At 42.8% G+C, this 26,095-nt stretch overlaps 1 protein-coding gene across 1 annotated transcript in view; it reads right to left on the reverse strand.

The window, feature by feature from the left end:
* Nucleotides 1-26,095, reverse strand: part of ccdc141 (coiled-coil domain containing 141) — a 46,040-nt gene that overhangs the window by 18,077 nt on the left and 1,868 nt on the right. Inside the window, exons 2-17 of the mRNA XM_040149279.1 lie at nt 22,589-22,711; nt 21,328-21,567; nt 18,970-19,066; nt 18,492-18,634; nt 18,039-18,206; nt 15,392-16,762; nt 14,274-14,350; nt 13,427-13,556; nt 13,174-13,293; nt 11,644-11,994; nt 10,637-10,858; nt 9,176-9,352; nt 8,770-8,892; nt 7,806-8,018; nt 6,399-6,572; nt 5,881-6,030 (exon numbers count right to left, since the gene is read on the reverse strand). Coding sequence (XP_040005213.1) covers nt 5,881-6,030; nt 6,399-6,572; nt 7,806-8,018; nt 8,770-8,892; nt 9,176-9,352; nt 10,637-10,858; nt 11,644-11,994; nt 13,174-13,293; nt 13,427-13,556; nt 14,274-14,350; nt 15,392-16,762; nt 18,039-18,206; nt 18,492-18,634; nt 18,970-19,066; nt 21,328-21,567; nt 22,589-22,711 — 3,879 coding nt within the window. The remainder of the gene's footprint in view (nt 1-5,880; nt 6,031-6,398; nt 6,573-7,805; nt 8,019-8,769; nt 8,893-9,175; nt 9,353-10,636; nt 10,859-11,643; nt 11,995-13,173; nt 13,294-13,426; nt 13,557-14,273; nt 14,351-15,391; nt 16,763-18,038; nt 18,207-18,491; nt 18,635-18,969; nt 19,067-21,327; nt 21,568-22,588; nt 22,712-26,095) is intronic.

The following is a 26,095-nucleotide window of genomic DNA, read 5'->3' on the forward strand; positions in this document are numbered from 1 at the left end:
TGGTTCCAATCTCTGAAACATCACAGAAACCCAAGCTGAGCAAGTGGTTGGAGCAATAATATCAAAACCAACACATGTGATTAGCCAGAACTACCACAATACACAAGGAAGTACATTGTGTTAACCACGAAGTAATACCAGCCATGAAGTACCATAAACTATGCCTGAGGACCACGAAGTACACTAAAGAGATTACTAGGATGTAATACAAAGTATTGTGAACTGTGAGCACCATGAATAAACCCAGAAAACCACTAAGTGTGATGAACTACTTCTGAGGGGCATTAAGCCCCCCCAAAAGATAACTGTAGAGTCTCAGGAAGTACTGCAAAGTATCAAAAACTATACCTCAGCAATATGAAGTTCCACAGAATGTTGTTGGTTCAAACCCCTGAATCATCTGGAAAGACCTGGCAAGTGTTTGGAGCACTAAAATATCAAAATCAATAAAATTACCTGCAACTACCAGTAGGTAGCAGAAAGAACCACAGAAGGATAACCAATAAGTAACTTCTACTGTAGACCATTAAGATCCCCAAAAAGATTACCAAAAAGTACCACAAACTATCCTAAACATTGTGCAGTAGCCTACCCTAGAAAACCACAAAGCATTCCACGGAACCCTGTAATATCCAAAAGCAATAATTAGAATGTACCATAAAGTACCCCAGTATACCATGAACTACCTGGAAGAAATGACCCAGAGTACCCTGTAGTACCTCAGATAACTACACCATGAAGTACCATGGAATACCCATTTACCGTACCCACACTTTGCACACAAACTTAATTATGATTTTTCTTCAGAGTTCAGCTGGCAGACTCTGTGATGAAGTATTGTACTTCTGGGGATCCTTCATGAGAACCAAAAATATTCTGAATGTCTGCAGCGAGAATAACTAATCCACCAGTGAACAAAAATAGAACCATTTCTCAACACGCAGTCATGTTTTTAATCATCATCTTCCATCAACAAAACTTCATGTAGATCCCCTTCATATGACTCAGCAATGTGGACACAAACAAGTCCAAAGGGTCATAGTCATGTTGGGTCTCACTTCTTCCCTTTACCCTTAAGCTCACCCTCATCCATCCAATTGAGTATTCATGGCATACTCAGTGGTGGTGTACCATTACAGAACAGTGACAGTTAAGCCCTATTCCCTCTCTCTCCAGTTTCAGTTTGGGAATGTTGGACAGAAGCCAGACCGGACCTTAGCTGAACCTTGCTGGATCTGTATATATTCAATTCAATTTGACCAGTCTACATGTGGGTGCCCATATGACCGGAACTGTCCATAGATTATTCCAATAAAATTGTATTCAAACTAGATGGCTGTGTCCTTAAAAACAAAACAAAGGTAGCTCAACTTTCTGCAATTTTACTTTGAAATAACAGCAGAAAGTAAAAAGAAAGAAGAGCTACAGATGCCTCAAATTATGGGTAATCTTCTGAACAAAGCCTGATGAATTCTACATCCGAAGTGGACTCTCTGGAAGTCCAAACAGTGTCTGCATAAAGCGCAGACTTGCAAACCTGATTAAAAAGTCTGAAACTTTTGACAGATCTTCTCAAAGCCTTTGGGATGGGAAGGGTCTTGTTGACATGTGAAGATGAACTCAGGCTTGATATGTTGGACTTCAAAAGATGTGGTCCAGAGCTTCAGTATGTGGTTTTGTTTACAAATCACAAAAGTTTCCTGTTTTATACTGTCATCCCAGCTCCGAAGGTGACTCCAAATAAGGCCAAAGGCTACAAAACCTTATTCTAAGCCACCATGCAGGACAATACCTTTGGCAATTCGGTTCCGGTCAGGGATCCATGCTGCATTTTATTGCAGCTTATATCATGATAGACAGCATACACTGTATGTAGTCTGGCTTCTGCCAACCATTCCCAAACTGACACTTTGGCGGCCACCATGGAGATCATGGCAAATCATGTGATTGCAGATGACTTACATTCACGTTTAGATTGCCAAGCTGTCTTTTTCTGTGCTGCGTTTTGATGCACTGCTGCATTTCTTGGTGTATCAAGGGTTACATGTAACACCTTAGGAAATGTTTAAGAATAAACTGCAGAGGGACATAATGCAACAAGCGAGATGACATATAGAGAGCCTCTGTTCTACTAGGTGGCTCAATGCAATTTGTCATTCATCATTTCTTTCAAAAGTCTTACTGACAAAATTAAGTGTGCTCCTGGGGGTCACGTACACTACACTAACTGGTACAAGAAACTGAAACCTCGGTGCACAGAAAAAACTACAGCTCCCATGAAAAAACTACAAGCGTGGCAGCGCTGATACTTACATCATTTTAGCTTTTGTTCAAACCATAAAACAAACCATCACCCCACTCTAAAGTCATTATTCCAACTTTCTAGTGGAAACTCTGCTGTCTAAATACCTCTACAGCGTTCAGTCCTGTCAGTCATCAACTCGCTCATGGACTGTCCTCTTCTTTTGAGCTGTGACGTTTAGCCTGTGACTGTCTAGAGATTAAGGAAAATGGTGTTCGTTAAAGGCTGCTAAGAGACATAAATATTGAATTACCAACATTAGATTGATTTTTACAAAACTACCATCCTTATCTAAAAGTAAAGTATGAACAGAGCTACACTACATACTGTTGAGAAAGTCTCTGTTCCAAGGCTGGACTTTTAGTTATTTGCGTAGTTAGAAATATCAGTCGGATTTTGAACGAGGTTTTATTACTTCTGGAACAAAATCTGGAAGTTCCAGTTTCACTTTGGCTCTCTGTCAAATAAAGTAAAAGTTCTTCTTTGCTGCTTATTGGTGTTTCTTGGTGTGGTACTGGCACCAACTGTCGATCAGTTGAAGAAATGTGTATCTTGTCACCGATGTACTTCTGCTTATGGGTACTTCCTGGTACATCTGAGATAATTTAAAATATGGACCTGCTCTCAAAACTTTGCTCCACTAGTGGTCAAAAAACTCCACAGGATACTGTTAGTTAACTTCAAGGTGACCTTTAATTTGAAAGCTGTAAAAACAACACGCTGGTCTGTTTCAGCAAACTCTTCCGGGATTGGCCAGTGGCATTAAGACATTATGGTTGAAAGTGATAGGACACAGTTCTATTTTCCAGCCACAAGCAGAGAAACAACTTAAACCTTCATAGGAAAAAGTCTCACTCACAAGCTGATTTATTTTTAAATTTGACATGAAAGTCACTGGACAGTGTTTGGTAGAAAATGTAAAAAGAGAATCAATTCCTGAACGTGAAATATTTTGTCCTGAATGTTATCAGTAATGGGCCATAATGGGCCAAATAATAAGAAAGCGCCACCCTGAGTCACTCTCCCACTGGTTGTTGACATAATTACCCAGTGTATCATTAGCATAAAGTAGCATTAGTGTTTAGTATATGAAGCTTTTATAAACTGTATTTGTGTTTTCTGTTTGGTTGTAGCAGCGAGTCTCTGGCGTCCACCCCGGCTGCTCCTGTTTCAATGTGCTGGTGACACACAGCACCAGGTGCATGATGGGAAATACCCACTGGCTGACTCGGCCTGTATTTAGCCTCTCTTATCCCCCCCCAAACTGTCTGTCAATCTCTCTTATCCTGCCCCTCTCCCACTGTCATTCCTGCAACAGCTGCTGCTCTGCTGTTCAAAGACACCACAGACTGAACCAGTAACACCAGTGATACCAGTGAAAGTTTCACATTTTATAATTTCACAGATTTACCTAAAGAGGGCGCCTTTGTGGTCATTGTGCGTCTGGGGTCAGCTGGTGTCTCATTGCGATTGTTTTGTGGTTGTTTTTCGTGCCTTTGTGGTCATTTCATGTCATTACAAACGGAGGCCCTTGCCCAGCGACCCCCCGACCTCTCAGGCCCGATCAATAATCAGTTCACACACATACACGTATACACGCATTCAGTCTTGCCTGTAAACTCAGTTTTACAGTATTATCTGTGACCTATAAAGTTTGTAGCGTTTTCTAGTCTTTATACTATATTTGGTCCCGTTACAGTCGTCTTAATTGGGCACAACATTTTTACGACATTGATCACAAACACTGTTCTTATCATTGTTTGGTGTTAAGTCAAAATGCTTCTCCTGAGACATGAACTTGTGGAAAACATGTATTAACTTAATTTTTTCGTAGATAGAAGTTGGAGCGTTTTCCATTCACTTCAGTACAGTTTTCTTGGAGCAGCATCTAGTGGAGATTAGTGGAACTGCATTTGAACACACCTCGGCAGCTGATACAACCCTGAAAACATAAAGGACCCTTTTTTTGTTTGGTGTTTACTAACCCATCACAACTCTGCTTCTTCTAATTTTTCTCTGACAGCAGCAAAGAATCCTCAGGTCCAGCTTATGATTCAGAGGAGAGACCGACTCCTGCAGCAAGCTGAGAGACGGACTCCAATAAAGTCTAAATCTGTCCTGCTGACTTCAGTTATATTTAGACTGTGATGAAACTGAGAGAGCGGCTGCCTCAGACCACTTTTTAAGATTTGGAGGAACGAGTTCACACGACTGAATTAAAATCAGCTGTGGAGGGTTAATTTAGTATCAAAATGTTAAATACATCAGTTTAATTTATAGTTTAACAATCGGGGTCTCTACAGTGTAAGGGAAAATCATGTGTACATTAGTCTACAAGTTTTGACTACTTTTATAGGACAAGAACTATGTAATTTGGTACTAATTATAGGAACAACAGAGACGGTGTTTCATTGGTACAGTTCAAAATAATTAATTCCAATAACAGAGCGTCCTTTACTCAGAGCACAGCAGTCGCTGAACGTGCAAAAATGTTAAATTTGTCTACAAGCAAGCAGGCAATTCAACAGGCATGGAGAATAAAGGTTCCAATCACGAATGAATCATTAATATTAACTAATATTAATTAACTCATATTTTTCCTTTAATTCTTTGCAGGAAACATCCTGTGAAATTATCCGGAATCAGTGATAATGAAGATAAATCTGATTGATCTGAGTACAGATTGTGCTACAAAGGCCCTGGAGTCAGACTCAGACCGGTTCTGTGCAGAGTCTGGGTATTTACAGTCTGACAGACAGGCAGCCGGACGGCCGGCAGCAGCCCCCTCTGCTGGTCGTCCTGACGAATGACACAATCCCAAATCAACCAGAGCTCTGTGTCAGTAGTTAGCTGACCTGGAACCTGTACCAGGGGGCGAGATTAGTGGGTTACCCAGCTCTCTGCGGGTTTAGCTGCTCCAGAGCAGGTGAACTTCAGAGGGTCAGATCAAAACCTGTCAACGGCCCAAATACTGATCCATCACATCAGACAGAACGGAGCCGCCAAGAAACAGAGGGAGAGTTTACCACAATAAATCCGTAATGACGACTGTAGCTGCATTTTTATTTCACAAAGATCCTTTGATTCCTCACAGGATTCATCTATGCAGCTCAGAATAATTGGAATTAAAAACTAAATCCTCTGTCGTCTAAAGAAAAATAATCCACACGCTGTTAAATATTTTCCCGGAGTTCTAGTGTTTCTCAACGTTTATATTTCACCTCGTTGAATCCCACGTTGCTGTCATAGCCATAACCCAATGAATTATGCGGGTATCACATTTCATGTCACTTCGTATCAATCACTTCATTCATGGTTCAGATGTTGTTTGTAATTAACAACCGCGCCCAGAGTTAACTGAACCAGTTTTGTGAGACCAGGTATCCAGGATCACTGATACTGGACTCAGTGAGGCAAAGTAACACAAAGTATCACTTCATGTTACAGGCTCCAGAACAGCTGCTTCAGAGACTGAATCTTTTGCCAAACTACGAAGGAGCAGCGACAGCAGCAGAATTTACGACGACCTTTCTGGGAATCGCTGTTCTGTGGCTTTTACCTGTGACCCGTGACCTCACCTGGTTGACGTCATTGTTGAGCAGGTGAGTCAGGAGCTCTCTGCGGAGTTTTTCCTCACGTCGAGCTGCTTCGTTCAGCCACGAGACACAGAGAGAGTCCAGAGAGAGAAGACGAACCTCCAGCTGCTCCAGTCTGAAACCTGTCCAGCCCTGATGGTGGTGGAACACGGACGAAAACAACTGCACACTGATTTTATACTAGAGACACACACTGAGCTGGAGTCACAAGCCAGTTGCGAACCACTGGTCTCATCTTTTACAATGTGAGCGATTTTGAACATGTGATGAACATGTGTTTTCTCCTGTAAAGTCATAATCTGTAAAGTAACTAGTAGGTCAAACGGTCAGATAAATGTGGAGCAGTACAAAGTAAAATATCTCCCTCTTGAAATGTAGGAGTCCAAGTGTAAAGTAACATAGAAAGGAAATAGTCAAGTTGAGTACAAGTACCTCAGAATGGTACAGTACTTGAATAAATGTTCATATAAACTGTGTGTGCTTGTGTTTCGTGTTCATACACTGTGGGCGACGGCGGTGCAGATATCCGTCCTCAGTGTTGAAGCGGTTTTAAACAGACTCTGGATCTGCTGCTGTTCCTCTCTGTGCCGGCTCAACTCAGCCTCACCGGATCCACGTAAACCAGTCGAACCGCTTGAAGGGCTCACGGGCTCTGAGTGGAGCAGCGCCTCCAGCTGGGCACACAGAAAACAACATTACTGCGCAGTTAGTCGTGGTCAGATGTTCGCCCCACCCTCCCGTGCAGCTGTTCAGCATAAAAGAAGATTTGATTTCCAACAGCACGTCTTCAGAACCAGTTCTGAGAGACCATCAACTAACCTTTAGGAGTGGTGAATATCGACAGCAGTTCTTATGTAATCCTTCCTGCAGTTGTTGAAATACTTGTATCTTCTCTAAAGTGTTGGACGAACAAAAGGTTCGATCACATCAGAAAGTGTAACAGCTAATTAACTCAATTCAGCTCTCGGAGCTTCTGACTGTTCTTTTTGTTCTGAGGATTGCTCAGTATTTCATTCAATAAAGAGTTATTGATGGGGAAAGGCTCTCGGAGTGCCACATAACTGCAATGTCCACGGTTCGACTCCCGGCTGGAGAATTTCTGTTGCATACCATACCCGCCTCTCTCCCCATGTTTCCTGTCTCTCTACAGTAGGTAGGTTTCCAGCAAAAATGGATCACAAATTTAAACCTCATTTTAAGAAAATCGGCAAAAGAAAATTGCATTTCCATCCGCTGTCGTTATGTGAATATGAGCTGACTGGTTGATGTAGATAAACAGCCGGTGGAGCCGATTCTCCAGTCGCTGCCGTTAAACCACCACAGAAGAAGAGGACGCGGCGAGACGAGGTCGTTAAAAGAGCTGCATTCAAAGCTCAGACGACGGAAAACGGCGTGGAGAACGTGATGGAAATCAGACGTTTCTGCTGGTTCCATGTGTTGATGTGAGGAAGGTTCCAGTCTCCTCATGGCTCCACACTGATCTGATGGTTTCTCTTCTTCACGCTTCATGGACGTCAGCATTTAGTCACTCAGTCCGTTTCCATTCGTTTTTGTTTCTTTTTGCTTTTATACACCAACTTTTCCACCTCAGACAAGCAAGAACTTTTAGCAATATTTTGATATTTTTTTGAATGTTCAAAGTTTACACTCAGGTTTTTTTATTTGCAGCTTGAAAATGTGCATAAAAAGAAGTGGATGGAAACCCACCAAAACCCACCTCTCACATCATAGCACACCGGTGAGTCAGTTTTACTTTATTAAGCAGCTGACTGGTTGATTGATTTTGTTGTATGATGATTGTTGTTGGGTGTTTTATCATAGGACAGAAGTAACTTGTAACTTGTAACATACAACGTGTTCCTCATTGGTGTCTTTTTGCAGAACAACTTCCACCCTGCTCCACTGACCTGCTTGGCTGTGAGGTGGAAGTTTCTGGTCTGGTCCAAGATTAACTCGCTCTGCTGGATCTTGTCCTTCACTTTCTTCTGGAGCTTCAGCAGCTCTGACAGATCCTCCTCCTTCACTGCTCCTCCCTTTACCTCTTTCACCTCCAGCCGTTCCTGGACTCCTCTCAGAGTCTCCCAGCTCTTGATCATGTACTCCACCTCAGCATCTAGTTGCTGGACCAAAGAAGAAAGTGTATATAATGATTTAGGAAGAAATGTCCTTCTAAAAATACATCAAGGGAATAAGTGAGTCAGCCTGTTACAGTCCGAGGAGTCTGAGGTTTTGTTTTTTTTTAAGTCCCATTGGTTCTAGCAGTCCCCGTAGTTCCCACAGTCCAACATTCCCAGTTGTCCCAAGAATTGGGATTTAACAATCACAGTAGATCCGGTCCCAATGATCCGGGACCACTACCATTTGCATTTCCCAGTCCAAAAGTAAAAATTATCCCAAGAGTCCAAGTTTTCCCAGCGGTCAAAACACTCCAAGGAGTCCCGATAGTCTATAATAATCTTACCAGTGCCAGCTATTCAGAGGTCCAAGTGGTGTCAGGAGTCCCCACAGAAAAAAAGTCCCAGCATTCCCAGCAGTTCAAGCCATACAAAGTCCAAAATTAATAAAGGTCTAAGTAGTCCCAGCTGTCACCACAGTCCAAAAGTCCCAATGGTGCAATGAGTCCCAACCGTCTTAACAGCCCCTTACAGTCTAAAAGTCCTATTAGTCACACTAGTCCCATGAGTCTCAATAAATCCCAATAATCTCAGAGGTTCAACATTCCAGCAGTTTTATTAGTTCACATGGTCCATGAGTTGCAAAGGTCTAAAAGTCCCGGCAGTCAAGACAGCCCAAACGGTCCATAAGTTATAATGCTAAAGAAAAGTCCTGATAGTCCTCCATATCCTGGCAGATCAAAGTAACAAGACTCACAATAAAATGAGGTCTGGCCTGGCTGAAGCGCTCCAGCAGCCTGGAGGTCTGCAGGTCTGAACCCAGATCCAACAGGGTGCAGGAGTCCAGCAGCTCAGAAACACAGTTCAAGTCCTGCAGGGTCTGAAAACATACAGTACAGCAACCTTGTGGTGGAAAGTAACTAAGTACATTTACCCAAGACCTGAATTTAAGTACTGTACAAATCTAAGATACTTGTACTTTACTTGAGTACCCGTATTTTACAGCAGTTGATGCCTCTAATTATCACATTTTAAAATAAAATATACTTTTTACTCCACCACATTAACTTAAAGAAGTAAGATTTGTTTTATACAAAACAGATTAGACCTCCACCAGTAACCTCTTCACTCTTCCAGACTCTGTGACACAGGGTAGTTAGTACCTTGAGTAGTCTTTCTTGGTATTTCCTGCAGTACTTCATGTCCTCCTGCTGCTGCTGGATCTGGATTTTCTGGTGATTGCGCAGCTGGTTCACTTCTTGTTTGGTTCTGTTGAGCTGTTCGATTGTCTGCAGCACCACCGACACCACAGACTGCAGGTTTAACCCTGATCCTGACACCTGACACATATACACAAATCATGTTATGTCATTTCACGCCATGTCATCTAATGAAATTTAATTTGATCTAATTTTTTTTACATAAAATAAAAATTTCATTTCATCTCATGTAATTTTGTGTAATTTTATACCATGTCATCTCATCTAATCTTATTATATATCCCTTTTACCTCATTTCATCAAATCTCATGTCATGTAGATGACATGATATGCCATTTAATCTAATTTCAGGTCACCTCATGTCATGACAAATTATGTCATTTTATGTTATCTCATCTCATTTTACTTCATCTTATCTCATGTCATTGAATATCTGGTAATTTTATCATTTGATCATTTAATCTGATCCCATGTCATGTTACATCATCAAATACCGTGCCCTACTATCTCATGTCTAGTTATGTCATCTCATGTTGTGTCACCTGGTGTAAAAACATTTAATTTTAGCTAATTTCATCCATCATCTCATCATTTAATGTCATCTAATCCCACTCTCTTTCATTTTATCTCATGTCATCTAATATCAGGTCATTTAATCATATTTCATGTTGTTTAATTTAATCTAATCCCACGGCATGTTCTGTCATTTCATGTCATCTCATCAAATCTCATGTTATCCCCTGTCATTTGGTCTCACGTCATTGGATCCCATCTAATTTTATTACATTTCAAAGCACCTCATATTATAAAATCTTGTCATTTCATGGCATTTCATCTAATCTTATTTCACTTTATCACATTTAATCCCATGAAATTTAACTTCATCTCATGCAATCTAATCTCAGGTAATTTCATCCGATGTCATGTCATTTTGTGACATGTTATTTCATTTAATCCCATGAGATTTAATTTCACTTAATGTCATTTAATGTAATCTAATTCCATGTTACGTTATGTCATAAAATCACATGTCATTTAATCTCATATCATTTCCTGTCATCTCATTTTTATCTCATCTCATAATGTCATCTAATCTCATGGAATGTCATATCATGTGATTTGAGGTCATTTTATTTCATCTAATCCCATGTCATCCAATCTCATGTTATGCAACATTATCATTTCACGCCATCTAATCTTTTTTCACTTTAATTTATATCTATATCATCTCACTCCATCTATAATCTCATATCATCTCACATCTTCCTAATCTCATGTCCGTCCTGTCGCGTCATCTGGTCTGATCTCACGTGACCTAATTTCAAGGCCTTTCATGTCATATCATTTCAACTCATCTCGTAAAAACACTTCAGTCGGAACCCCGATTCCTGGCAGCCTGGTTACCATGGTAACGATACGGACGTAGTTGTTTCCCAGTTCCTGAGCAGCGAGGAGCCTCTGCAGCGTTTCCTGCCAGCAGGTGCCGACCTGCTCCTCGTTATTCAGCGGTGACCTGGTCCTGATATCGCTACTACCAGCTTCCCTCTCCTCCTGCTTCTCCTCCTTTTCTTTTTCCTCTGGTCTCGTCCTGTAGACCTCCCTCAGTTCCTCCATCTCTTCCCCCACCTGGAAAACAGGAGCGCCATCAGCTAACAGCACGGGTATGTTCATCTTCATCTTCGACTTCTCTGACAGGCTCTAGCTAAATGTTACCGCAGGGGTTAGCCTCTATGCAGTAGTGATGCGGATCAAGCGCAGACCTCGCTCTTTGGTCCAGAGCAAGATATCGGCTGCTCAGATTTCCCTGCCAGAGGCTACAACGTTCATTACAGCGCACAATATGAAAGTATTGCACAGAGCTAACAACATACTGTTGATTCGGCTACTCGTGGAGCTAATTCTGCACATAGGGAACTTTAATGTCGACACTTTAAGTACATTTTGTTGTAAATATTGCTGCACTTTTGTTTTTTTTAATTTATGTAAATTCAAAAGTGAAAACATGAGCTGTTCCATCAGAAATACATGTATGTGGTTCGCACGGTTTGGGTGCACACTGCTATTATCTACATTAGCTTGTTTGTTACTGATTGTTAATGACGTGTGTATCTGTTGCCGTTTCGAATGTCAAATGCATATTGTTTTGTTCCACTAACAGTTAATCTCTGACAAAACTTGAGCTTCTTGTGTGTGACAGTGACTCAAATAACCATATTTTGCTTTGTGTTAATAACACAACGATTAAAAAAAAACGGAACACTAACGCTGGGTCACAACCAAATTTTAAGTTAGAGTACGTAACTCAACAGTAAGAAAAACCCCACTAATGCTGGGTCAGAACAACCCATTAGTTCTGGGTAAAGTTAACCCAGTATTGCATCAGTGCCATATAAACCAAAAGAGACTGTGACCTGCTGCGCTGTCCTGAGGAAAGTGACGTATGGTTGCAGCAGCTGCAGGTTTGAGTCAATCTTCCTGTTCAGGCTCTGCAGCTCGTCCAGGACCAGATCAACTCGACCAGCAAGTTCAGGACCCAGTGAATCAATTGGGTCAGCGGCAGGTGCACCAGGCTGAGCGGCGCTGGCTCCGGTCTGCCTTCCTGTGGCGCCTCTCTTCAGCTGCTCAGTCAGGGCCTTCAGGGGGGGCAGCTGTCTGCCGGGTTCACTTGGACGCTGGGGACTGGTTTTGCTGGTTGGATCTGCGTGCAGAGCTCGGATCTGATCCGGGATCTGCTTCAGGTTCTCTGCATCGTGACCTGCCGACTGGAGACAAACACAAGCAAAGTTATCGCTGCAGTGGAAACACACAAATCAGTACCATAGTTAGTGAATTCATCAAAACCAGCCCAGAAAACCATTCATGGAAGACGCAGATTGTGTTTTCAGTTTTCTTACCACCGTAATCTTTAGCTTCCACCCATCATTAGCACTACTATTAGGATTTGAAACTTGGCAGCTGGATGCTTCCTACCGAAATGCAGCTCGGTAGTCGTAGTTGACTTCTGCAGGCTTGTACCTTTGTCTTTTTATTAAAAGACCCAGATATTTTCCAACACAGCTGTTCATCTTGAAGGGTTATTTTTATATGTTTTTATATATTATCCTACTATGAGACTAAAAGAAACCAGATGATTGTGCTTATTAAACTCAGGTGCTGGTACTAAACAGAGGTGTTATTCTGCAAAGAATGCACCCAAAGACACATGGTTGTCTATATGTGACAAACAACCCCCTATACAATTTGAGAAACTGTCCTTGGTTGCTGTGTAGTGTCTCGTCTTTTTCTACAGATAAGTCGTTAAATGGGGAGAGTCCATCGTGTCCAGAGTGAAACGTCCGTACGAGGGAGGCACGTACCTGAGGAGTGACGGAGGTCTCAGCCAATAAGAAGATGATGTTATTTACTATGTTTAAACCTGATACCGGCTGGACCAGGGAGAGAATAGACACTCAGACTTGGTGAACTGATGTGGATTCTGTAGGCTTGTCAGGGACGCACAGTCTGGTCCAGAGCTCCGTGAGCAACCTCAGTCTTTAAGACTCTGCCGTATTTGAATAAATAGACGTGAGTTTAACTTTTTGCGTCCTGCATACTTCACCAAACGGATGCGCGAGTCCTGACGTTTTGAAGGATGGACTCAACAATCTTCTGTACTTACGATTCAACCGGGAGAGTCTCACGCTGACCGAAGCCTTCAAGTGGCCAACGGTCAGTCAGCTAACATTGCGTGCGGGGAAAAAGGAATGGAACACAAAGTGAAATCCTTCGCATACACTGCAGTGTTATCCGTGGGTTTACAGGTGAGACGCCATCACAGTAACGGCAGCTTGTCAACCTCCGCCTACAACCTGGATCCTACTTTATCTGAGGGTCTGTTATTTGGAGTGGCTGCAAGAGTTTTTTAGTTCAAATAAATCACGTGTGTGTGTGTGTGTGTTTACCTCCGCCTGTGTGTGCAGCTGCAGGTGTGTCTTCAGAGTGTCTTCGGCTTCAGAGAGCTGCCGTCCTGCTTCAGAGCTGTTGGACAACACACTGCTGCCGTGCTGCACCCAGCTCCACACCTGCAACACACACACACACACACACACACACACACGTACTGAGTGTGTTGTGTGGTTCCTGCCATATTTACATGAAATACCAGCTCCGTCTGTATTTAGCGACACCACGTTAAGAACAAAAAGAAAATGTCACCTTGTCCACGAGTCGTTCACATGACGACAGCAGCTGTTGCCGCTGATTGGTCAGGGGGGCTTGGTGGGTGTGGTCTTCTCCACTTTGAATCTCCTTTATTAGCGTCCCCTCCAGTCCTGCCACCTGCCCACTACCAAAGAAGGAGGAAATCATGCAGGTGTCGTGTCCTGTATTTACGTTGTCACAGGCTTTTATGACCAAACAGGGAAATAATAAAACTCTGATGAGATGTTTCTGACAGTTTGTGCTGGTTTTTTTTGCTTTATTATGAACAGGTCACGCGTCATCCTGCACATTAAAACAGATCACAGCCCCTGCGCAACCCGTCATACCGCCCACTGACGTCCGGTGATTTTTGTAGCCTAAGTAACATCATTACAAGGATGAGCCAGAGGATTATGACCACCTGCCTAATATTCTGACGGTCTGTGTGTCGCCAAAACAGTCCTGACCAGCCGAGATGTGGACTCTAAAAGACCTCGGAAGGTGCCTGGCACCAAGACTTTAGCAGCAAGTCCTGTAAGTCCTGTAAGTTGCGAGGTGTTCCAGCGCATCCCCCGGCACCCTGTGTCTGGTCCATGGTTTGTCCGTCCTTGAACTACTATCAAGGTAGGTACTCATGACCGCTGACCGGGAGCCCCTTTCGAGCCTTGGTGTTTCAGAGATGCTCCAAACAAGTTTTCTGGATGATTGTCAAAGTGGTTCAGGTCTTTACACCTGCCTGTTTCTCCCACATCCAACACGTTGACTACGAGAACCAGCCGTTCACCCACCGTCTGATAAATCCCAGAGCTCGACGTGAGCTGTAGAAACAGTCACACCACGGATGTGTTGACATTTTTCCTACCTGGTAGTTGTAGCAGGTCTGTGCTGTTTGGTCTCGTCCCGTTTCCTGCTCAGTTGGGACAATTTGACATCTGCAGCCTGAGAGACACCACACCAGTGTTAATTTCAACAAAAACAATGACGAAAAATACAAGTCAATAACCTTTGTTTCATGACAAACAAATGAGCCTGTAGCTAAATAAAAAGTCAACTTTGAAAACGAGAACTATGCCAAAATCTTTTACATTTTTCATCAGCGTATAAACACTAAATGATAATGTGACGAATGGATAAATTAATTAAAAACTGTTTTCCAAACATTTTTACTAAGCATTTGGTTCTTAAACAAATGGCAATGAATCACTGAGCAATGACTTTGGAGACAATATCAAAAATACCGGACAAAAAGGGCTGAAGTTTAGGACGCTCGAAGCAGCTCTGGCTTAAAAGATAATTCCAGTTTACTTCCACTTGGTGTATTTCCCATAAATGGGGCTATTGTGGCTCCAGGAGTCGGGGTAACTTTGAACTCGCCATCTCGTTTGTTGAGATTTGGGGAAACAGGGACTCGTATGTTAAAACAGAATTTACTGGGGCAACCGGCACGAGCATCCTATAGTTTCCCTAATAAACGTTTCAGACGGTTGTCTCAGAGTCTGACCCAAAGTAAACGCAGGATGTAGCCGTTAGGAACAGCCATTAAGGTCCAACTTATAGGGATCAACATCTGGGGCAGTTTACCGGAAGACCTACTCACCCTGCATTACACTGATCTGAGATGTCACATTGTTTTTCTTCTGGAGTATTTTGTACAGTGGGTCCAGGAATATAACCAGATGCTAGTGTTTGCTGGTGGCGACACATTTTAATCCCTCACACAGAATTTTACGTGTTTGAATCACTTGTTCTTACCATATGCTGTGAGAGCAACAAAACAGCTGAGACAAACAATGACAACGTTCAGGCGGAACGAAGACATTTAAGAAACGTTAAATTTAAGCCGGTTTTCTTTCATGTTACTTTCTGAAGGAATGAGTTTGTTCCAGTTACCGTAAAGTCCTGGATCAATAAAAAATGAATCTGGTTCTATCAGCTGATTGGTAGAAGATTTCATCCTCAAACCCTCAGCCAGCCAGTTACCTCTGATCTCGATTTAGGCTTCAGTTCGGATCCGGAACCCGGCTGCACATCTGATCTGGAACGGTTTCTGGTCTCCTCTGATCCGGATCCAGGCTGCAGGTCTTTGCTCTCCGATAATGTGGAATCAAAAAGCAAGTCTGTGGTCTTCTCTGATCTAGATCTAGGCTGTACATCAAGTAGCAGCTCTTTAGTCTCTGATCTGGATCCAGGATGCAGGTTTATGGTCTCCCCTGATCTGGATTCAGTATTCTGATCTACTCTGGATCTTATGTTCATGTCTGATGAAGATCCTGACTCAAAGTTTCTGGACTCCTCTGATTTGGAATCTGACTTCAGTTCTGACCTAGATCCAGGCTGCAGGTTTCTGGTCTTTTCTGAGTTGGATCCAGGCTTTAAATATGACCTTGAATCAAGCTTTATATCTGATCTGGATCCTAACTGGAGCTCCATGGTCTCCTGTGATCTGAATTCAGACTGTAGGTTTCTGTTTTCCTGTGATCTAGACTGAGGCTTCATATCTGATCTGGATCCAGGCTTTACATCTGTTATGGATCTTGACTCTAAGTTTCTAGTTTCCTCTGACCTGAATCCAGGCTCTACATATCTGGTTTGCTCTGATTTAGATCCAGGCATCTGGTCTAATCTTGTTTGTGGTTGGAGGTTTCTGGTCTCATCGGTTTGGGATTCAGACTTCACATGTGATGTGGATTCAGGCTGCAGTTCTCTGGTCTCCTTTGACCTGGATACAGGCATCAGAAATGAAATGGATTCAGGCTGATGGTCTCTGGTCTCCCCTGATTTGGAATCTGATTTCAGGTCTGATCTGGATCCAGCCTTCAGGCTTAAATTGAATCTGGACTGCACGTTTCTGATTTCCTCTAATCTGTATGCAGGTTTTGGCTCTAATCTGAATCCAAGCTGCAGATCTGATCTGGATCGTGACTTTGAATTTCTGGTCTCTTCTGACCTGAATCCAGGATCCACATCTCTGGTTTGCTCTGATCTAGATCCAGGCTTCACGTAATATTTGATTCCAGGCTTCATCTCTGATCTGGATTCAGGCGTTACATCTGATCTTGATCCTGACTCAAAGTTTCTGGTCTCCTCTGGTCTGGATCCAGGCTTCACAACTAATTTAGATCCTGTCTTCAGATCCGACTTGGATTCAAGCTTGATATCTGATCTGGATCCCGACTCAAAGATTCTGGTTTCCTCTGATGTAGATCCAGGCTTCACATCTACACCGGATCCAGGCTGAAGGTCTCTGGTTTCTTTTGTTCTGGAATCTGACTGCAGGTCTGCACTCTCTGCTGATCTGGATTGAGACTGCAGGTTCTGGACTGGGATTTTGTCAACTGTGAGAGTCCAGTCCTGTGGTGAAGAGAGAGTGGAGAGTGTTTTGAGTTGTGATGGTTTTGGGGAGCCCCTGATCAGCTTCAGAAGGTTCATAAACTGGATTTTAGAATTTTTGTCTCAACGAGGCCTCGTTTTGTTCAGTTCAACTGCTTGACATCAGAGGTTTTAGCCAACAGAATATTTTTAATCCAGTTACTCTCATTTAATATCAATCATCCATCCATCCATCCATCCTGTAACCATCCATCCATCCATCATGTAACCATCATATATCCATCCATCCTGTATCCATCCATCCATCCATCCTGTATCCATCCATCATATATCCATCATCCATCCATCATCCACTAAACCATCCATCCATCCATCCATCCAGCCTGTATCCATCCATCCATCATATATCCATCATCCATCCATCATCCACTAAACCATCCATCCATCCATCCATCCATCCTTCATCCATCCATCCATCATGTATCCATCATCCATTCAACCATCCATCATGTATCCATCATATATTAATCATCCATCCATCATGTATCCATCATCCATCCATCCATCAATCATGTATCTATCATCCACTCAACCATCCATCATGTATCCATCCATCCATCATGTATCCATCATCCATCCATCCATCATGTATCCATCATCCATCCATCCATCATGTATCTATCATCCATCCATCCTGTATCCATCATCCATCCATCCATCATGTATCCATCATGTATCCATCCATTCATCATGTATCCATCATGTATCCATCCATCCATCATGTATCCATCATGTTTCCATCCATCCATCACGTATCCATCATGTATCCATCCATCCATCATGTATCCATCATGTTTCCATCCATCCATCACGTATCCAATTTCAGTTTTCTTTCTTTCTTCTTATAGTCTGTGCGGCATCATCATGACACAATTTCTGCATAAATTCTGATTTCTAACTCTTTCCTACCTATTCCCACCTGTTTTTCACAAGTTTACACAGAACCATGTACAACAAAAACTGAAACTGATTCTGAACATCATTTCTCAGGCTCTCAGTCTTTATATACTCATACTGCACATTTTCTGAGGCTTTAATGGCAGAGCTGAAAAGTGTCGAGCCTTTGAGGTTCTGAAAGTTGATGTTTTTCTATCTTGTGGGCACAAGTCAATAACTCTGATTGTCCCGTTGGCACAAAATATTAAAATAAGATCATAAACTGAAAAGGAGAACCAAACCCTGGGAGCTAATTGGAGCTGTGACAGTAACCATGCTCACTGCTGAATCTGTCTCTCACTTCAGAACCTGCCGGTCTAGACTCCTGTTCTTTCTTGTGGACCAAGAAGTCGTTCTTCGCCTGTCGGAGCTGCAGCCTGACAGCTTGGTCCGCCTTCCTCCTCCGATCCTGCAGCCTCTCCACCAGCTCCTCCAGCCTCAACGCCACGCCCCTGCTGCACTGGGAACTCTGGGAAGAGGAAGCAGCAAGGTGAGAAGTTAAGCCACTATAGGCACTATTTAACCAGGAAAAGGTCTCACTAAGGTTAAAAGTCTCTTTTAAAGCAGCATCCTGGTTCCTACATAACAAGCAGCCAGTACTAGTGTGTACTAATGTGCGTCATTTTCTCAGTTTCTATACAGTTAACGTGCTGCAGCATTTTGTACGAGGAAATATTCAGACAGACATAAATCAGACTGTAACGTGGGAAAGCTGCTCCAATTTCAAAGTTTAAACGTAGACAGTCACTGTCACCTGTCCTTCCTCCCCCTCCTTGTCCTCCTCATCCTGCAGTACTCTCCCTGTCCTCTGGAGGGCCTCGGTCCTCTGCAGCCGTCTGAGTTTCTGCAGCAGAACGCTGCTGCTGGTTAAAACCTGCAGGGATTTTCCCAGAAGATCTGGAATTAAAACACAAAGACACAATGACTTTTGTGTAAATGAAAACCATCTGCAACAGATCTATGACATTTCAGTGGATTAAACCAGCTGATCTAAAGTTTAACACAGTTTAAACTAGCTTTTACTGGTTGAAATCATCTTAAACCACCTGCAACCATGCAGCTGAAGCAAACCAGTTTAAAGTAGTTTAACTCTAATGTAAACCAGTTCATCTGTGGTTTATACCAGTTTGACCAGTGAAACTAGTTTAAAACCTGTTTATAGCCTAGTTTCAACCAGTTTAAAACAACTTAAATTCAGTCTCTCTCTGATTATGAATATGAACACTGGTTACCTCTCCTCATGGACTCGTATGTGAGCTGCACTTCACTCAGTCCGTCGTTGTCTGGTCTGATCTGCAGATCCTCAACTCTGTCGATACTGACAGCAAACTACAGACAGACAGAGAGACAGACAGACAGATGTTGGTGGTATATCTGATGTGTCCAAAGCGTCGAAGTAAACCTGAAGTACATCTGGTGCAAACAAGAAAGAAAAATCGGAGTCAGCCTGAGGCCTGACAACAACGTGCTTCGGCTGAAAGCCGCCGTCAGGTTGACGTCTTGTATCTAATGATGTTATATGTATCTATTAAAATGTTCTGTTCTATTATATATTATATATAATGTTATTGGGTTATGATTCATTAATTACTTTTGAAAATGTAATTAATTAATTATTTTTATTGAAATTGTATTATTGTATAATTGTAACAGTAACAGGGCAGGATCAATGTAGAAGTGTCACCAAAGCTAGTCTAATTAATGGTGACTACCTGAAGCTCCAACCTGAACATGAGCTGAAATATTGATTATTGATTGATATTGATTGTTGTGACAGTGAAATAGCAGCTGGAACAAACTGACTTTTACACCTGATCTACTTGATCCAGATACTGGAGCTCCTGATCCAGATCTTAACAAGCTCCAGATATCGATCTGATGCATAAAAAGCTGGACTCTCCCGTGTTTAACGAGCTGCGATCAGCCGAACGTTTCTCTGGAGAAGAGTCTCCATCCTGCTGAACTACAGAAACACAGTTTAACAGAGATGTCACAGAGCGATGTGTCTTCACTCACAAACGATCTTCGGCAGAGTCCAGTCAGAGGTTGGGAGAGAGAGACGTTAACCAGCAGACTAGAGTTTCACATTAATTAACGTTAATTATCTACAGCTGATATAATCTACCGCTGCTGACGTCATCGATTTAACCAGAGGAGGAAACAGATGAGAAGCTGCTGACGTCGCCTGCAGGGTTTTTACATCAGTCTTTGATCATAGAGTTAACGAGAAGAGATAAAAGGTCCAATAAGAGACGGATATTTTGCCGACCAAGAACCAGATCCAAAGTGGAACCGGCTGTCGGGACCCAATCTATGTTGGCGGATTCTTGAACCCTCCCAACTGTTTACCTGACACCTCCACCGCCCCCTGTGTCGGTAGAGTTGTATCTCAGTCCATGTTACTGCGGCTGATGTTTGTTCGTGGCTTGAAGTCCATAAAAAAAGAAAGCACAGCTCACTGTTGGACTGTTTTAGATAAAGGCTGCAGCAGGTGACCTTGGTCAGACAGCAGGTGTTTCCAATCCCATGGCAGCCAGCCAATGAGCACGGCTTACCGCGGCACGCCACAGATCCAGCACATACACCGCACCGCCTGAGGAATGTGAGACTCAGGGCTGAAACTAATGTCCCTCACGGAAAAGATAAATCACACCCACAGAGGACAGCACACTGCACTGTACGGCCAACAGGGATGGGGTCTGGGGTCAGAGGTCACTACAGCCTGACAATAGATGGACATGTATTCCCGTGAGTGTCACATTACACTGAGCTTCAGTTAGAATATCAACACGGAGTCTCCGTTCAGTCTAACACGAGGCAGTAAATACACTCTTCCATATTTCAACATTAAAAAGTCGTAGGTCACAACTTAACCTTAAAACACATTTATTAAATGGTTTAGAACTACAATGTTGTTTATAATCAGATCTGAGGACGTGTCAGTGTTTATTAACCTTCAGTTTTTGTTCTACATATTTTCAATTATTCCATCCTGTGTTTCACTGTGTTGTGGTTCATCGTCTGTTCATCCAGCAGCCTCCACTGACGAGTGTCCACAGGAGGAGTTAGAGCTGGTAACAGAGACTCTCATACACGGTTATGAGATGAGGTTTCCCATCAGAAAATCTGGTGCCAATCTGACACAAACTGCTGTAGAGATGCAGTTGTTATAGAAGGTAGTTAGTGTGCAATTAAAAGGCAAAAAGGCAGAACCGTCAACACTTGATATTACTGCTCCTATACCTCATTCTTACTGTGTAGTTAACAGGTAAAAGTAGCCTCAAACTGTATCCTTGAGGTTTTGACTGTGAAATTTGCTAGAGCCTAACTATTTTAGAGGTTCTGCAGAATATCAGTGCACCTAACACCATTTATCCTAAACTTCACTTTTGTTTCCCACTGCTGTACCTGTAGGTGCCCAGTATTTACAGAAGTAATACCCAGTTGTTCCTTACTTGTTCTCTTCCACTGAAGCTACATTTCAGTCCCAGTACAAACCAGTTAGTATTTTATTGGTAAATTACTCTGTAAATCACGGGCTCTGTCGTACAGCGTTACCCCAGTTGTCCTCATTTCCAGAAGCTTCCTACCTCCAGTGCTCGGCGGTAAAAGTCTGAAGCCGACATCAGGACTTCCTGTCGTCTCTCGAGAAGGCGAAGGAGCAGCGACCATCCCTCGCTCAGAGACGCCACCATGGCCTTGTGCACTTCCTCCTCTTCCTCGTTTTTCTGGTTCCTCTCCTGCTTCATCATCCCCTCATCCCTCCTCTTCCTCCTCTGCTCTGTCTCTCGGCCATTTTCCACCACAGCCAGCACCTCTGTCTCATGTTTCTGGAACAACAACAGGGTGGGAATAAGACGTTCGATGCTGGGATTACAGGTTGGCATCTAGCTAACGAATAGCAGTTAGCTAACATTTATCAGCAGTAGTAGCCTGAAGATGACTTGGAGGGAAGAACTACCAGAACGTAGCATAAAGACAATATTGCTAATATTCTACCATTTACGTAGCGGATGAGAGTAAGTCCGAACTATAGCCACGTTTTCTCCGACGTGCCATCAGAGGCCACGGTGCCACGGGAGCAGTTAACGTTCTTCAATATGTAAATTTAAGAAGTGTCCGTTTAGAGATGATTCCATGAGAGACCAGGGATGAGATAATTGGAGAAATGTCACTTCTCGTTTCCCTTCATTTCTTCAGCCTCTTTCCGACATGGAATTCGTGACAGTCTTCATCTGTCCGTTAACTTAACGTTTGGTCATTGAGACATTGAGGCTCGTCCACACCGGAGGCATTGACGTTGTGTTTTCAGTCGTCTGTCTCACGTCTGTCTGACAGAACAGATGCACTTCTGTTTTAATCAATACATCTGTCTACACAGGTCACATGTTTTAGTCCTGGACCTAGTATTACATCATACGTGGATGTTGTGTTCACTCGTTTATAGCGTGTGACAGGTGTATTTGTCTGTCTGTGTTGTCTGTGAGACTTGTTGAGACCTGCTTAAATAAAGGATACGGTAATTATAATAATAAAAAATAAAAAAAATCAGGGTCAACCCTCCTCCAGTCCAGAAGGAGGCAGTGATACACCTGAAGCTGTTTGGTATCTGACAAAAGAAGAACCTCAGCAGAAGAACTTCTGACCTTTAGCAGTTAAGTTACAATGGTAACAGTTTAGCAGCGAGCTAACAACTGTCCATAATCTAACACAAACACACGATTAAATCATATCTATGAACCAGGAGCCAGAGTCTTGGCGGCTCTAACTCCCGCCCCCCCACAGATCGGGGACCAGATAAACTCTCCAGGTGCTGCTTGTATTTGATCATATGCGTAGACGTGTGCGCACCCTGAGTTTCTCCATCAGCTGCTGCAGCTCCTTGATCAGTGTCTGGTTTTCCTCCTGGTTCGATCCGATCTCACAGAGGCCTGGATGGACCTGGACGAGCTGGAGGTGCACCACAGACCCGCTCTGAACACGAACACACACACACACACACACGTGAGTAGAGAACAACAGTCACTACAAAAGACGGCGATCTGTCCTGCAGCGCTGCCAACGTAGAGCCTGACGAGCCTCTTCAGTCGAGTAGGGACCCACAAAGTTTCATGTAGAAGAAAAGGATTTTCTCACAGTTTAACCATTTACGGCAGGATATTGCTGACATCATGACAAAATCATATCTTATTCATTTTCTTGCAGTTACAGGATCATTTTTACATCATAACAAGCTATTTCTGTCTTATCATGACATATTTTCTAGTTATCACTGGATACAAAAATGATTCTGTTTTTATAATGAACCTCGTTATAACGACATAGAACTTTATCTTTGTGTTATTTCACAAAACCAAAGTACCTCACTCAAACGAACTTTTCTCATTATACCACGATACCTGGTTATGTTGTTATAACAAGAAACTTCCGCCTGGCGTTAAAACAACTGCAACGATGAGTTTAAATACGGTTCGTGCTTGATTTGATGCTTGGGACCCAGCTGATTGAAGTACCATCCTGTGCAGGGTCGCTGGAGCCCGTCCCAGAGCGACAGGCGGGTACACCTGGACAGGTGACCTGTCTGTCACTGTGCTGACGCAGACAGACAGGCATACATTCGCATCTGCGGGCAACTTTTAGCGGGGTTAGAGAAACAAAGAGAAGCTGAGAAAGCCTCCACGTTCTCTCCGTGGTTCGCTTCACATTTCATTCATTTTAACAGTTCTAATTTTGATCTCGGGCCGACATATGTGGATTTACTTCAGGTTCTCGCTGTTAAACTTTTCGCACAAATTATTAATTTGACCCCCTCCCAGGCTCCATAGCCCACCCGCTGGGCAGACCACAGCCCCCCTAGTATCGCGCCGTGAACACACACTCATCCTTCCCGCCGCGGCAGCAACATGTTCAGCTTGGTCCTGGTTTACTGCCTTATTTAGAAGGTTTTTAAAGACAGTTCCTTTACTCCAGAGTTTTACAGATTATGTATCAAACACCAGGTAGGTTTAGAGGCACATTGACGAGGTAACAGCAGCTCTATCACAGGTGATGATGACCCTCGTCGGAGTCAGTTAAACCGTTGTTGCACTTTGTTCTAGTTTGTTTTTGTTCCCCACAGAGCGACACGTCGACCGTGTAGGTCGACATGAGACACCGCGCGTCTCTGCACACGTGTGTGTTGCAGCATTCCTCAGCATGATACAGTATCTCTGGCATGTCGACCAAGAAGGACACTACGTGACGCGTGTACACACACACACACACACACACACACACACACACACACACACACACACACACACACACACACACAGACACACACACACACACACACACACACACACACACACACACGCCACTTTTAAAACACTGTCAACAGTCCCCAAAATTATTATTACACATACACATGTGAACACATTTAAATACACATTCACCTTCAAAACAATGAAAGACGACAGCTGTTAGACACACGCAGACACAGACACAAACACAGACACAAACACACACACACACACACACACACACACACACACACACACACACACACACACACACACATTGCTCACTTCCCTTTACGGCAGCATCAGTAAATAGTTTGTGCTATAACGGGAAACAGCACATGGACGGACGGGGTTGCCAGCTCCACGGTCTTGGGCGACTTGTGAAGTGTTGCCGCGGGTTGAATTTTCTTTGTCTGCTGGTTGGGTAGACCTGTTTTGAAGGCTAATTACATGAATAATATCTGAAAATAAAAATCGATGTTTTAACTGAAGTCATTTATTTATACCTAAATCCTACCCAGCTGACTCCAGATCAGCGCATACTCACTCACACACACAGCGTGCTGTAGTGCTCTCCGCCGCCTGGCGCCTGCCTCTTCATCCCAAAGGGTCCCCAGAAAATTTTTAATTTCACTATTACTTCATTGACTAGAAGTTATCCCAGTGAGAAAATGTATAAAAATGACTATTCTGTTCATAGGTTTCACACTGTTAATCTACAGTACAGACAGGTATACAGACAGACACTATAACTAAATCTTGTCAGACAGGATCCCTGAGACTACAAAAAGGTTGAGAACCACTGGTCCTCACCAAAGAGCTGTATTTTATTTATGATAATATTCTACATCTAAGTACACAAGACCCCATTTTAGGTTATAGGTGAAAGAACTGTTCAGGGAAAACTAAACATTTATGTTGTTAGATATCACAATACATCTGATTTTAACAGCTAGCGCAAACTATTAGCTCTCTTAGATTAAAGCTAACAAACTATTAGCTAACAAACGACTGTAGCCGACTTGACTAGAAAAGATAAAAGAAACAGATAGCTAACTAAATTTGAAATGAATGGACTGATAGCTAACTAAAAGCTAACTACGGAACAGCTAACAAAAACTGAAGATGACGGGCTAATGTCTAACTAAAGTCAAAACTAACAGTAAGTGCCCACAGTCGAAGTTAACTGAAGTTGAAAGGTTTAAAAGGTCGTAATCTCAGTTTAACAACTCAAAAGCAACATTGCCTTAGCCACCTAAACGCAAAGCTAACAGTGTAATTTGTTCTTAACGCTAAGAGTCTGATAGCGCAGTGATCAAACCGTCTAAACATCAGGCTAACGCTGACAGCTAACTGAAACCAACATAGTATTAGCCAACTAAAATTGAAGCAAACGGGCTAATAGCTAACTAAAATTTAAACTAACAGATCGTAAATGTCGCTGACCGAAGTCAGTGGACTACTGACTAGCTGACTAAAGCCAAAGTTAACAAGGGAAACTGTCAGAAATGTCTTTTTTCTTAAAGAAAAACATCTTTCACACGACGTTCTGAAGAAACAGTCAGCATTAATCTACATGTTGGCTGCTTTCCATCAGTAAAGCCAGCGTACGTCTTAACGTCAAGACAAAATGGCTAAATCCATAACACACAAAGATAGTGAAGACAGACAGACAACAGGTCCCTACGCAGACCAAGACGCAGACCCAGACCACTGAGTACGTTAAACCCATGTGTTGTTCTTCCTAAATGACAATGAAGTCGTACATTAATGTATTAGAGGTCAAAAGTGGAACCATGTCCTGCGAAATGTGTAGTGAAGTGTTGGTTAACTGTCTGCCAGCATATCAACTTTACCCCACTTTGCTAGAATCTCGTCTTTCAGACCGAGGACACTTGCCTCTGTAGAATATTTTTAATCACTGTTTTTGTCAGCAGGGACGGACTCAACACTACATCTTTTTCATGTGTGCTCGTTATTATTGTCTCTCGTGATAATCAACATTTAGGACAGACAGAACCTGTGATATCCAGATGTTCTATAATTTGCAAAAAGGACTTTCCCCAAAAACTTCTGA

The sequence above is a fragment of the Xiphias gladius genome, chromosome 16, assembly GCF_016859285.1.
Source record: "Xiphias gladius isolate SHS-SW01 ecotype Sanya breed wild chromosome 16, ASM1685928v1, whole genome shotgun sequence".
Taxonomy (NCBI): domain Eukaryota; kingdom Metazoa; phylum Chordata; class Actinopteri; order Istiophoriformes; family Xiphiidae; genus Xiphias; species Xiphias gladius.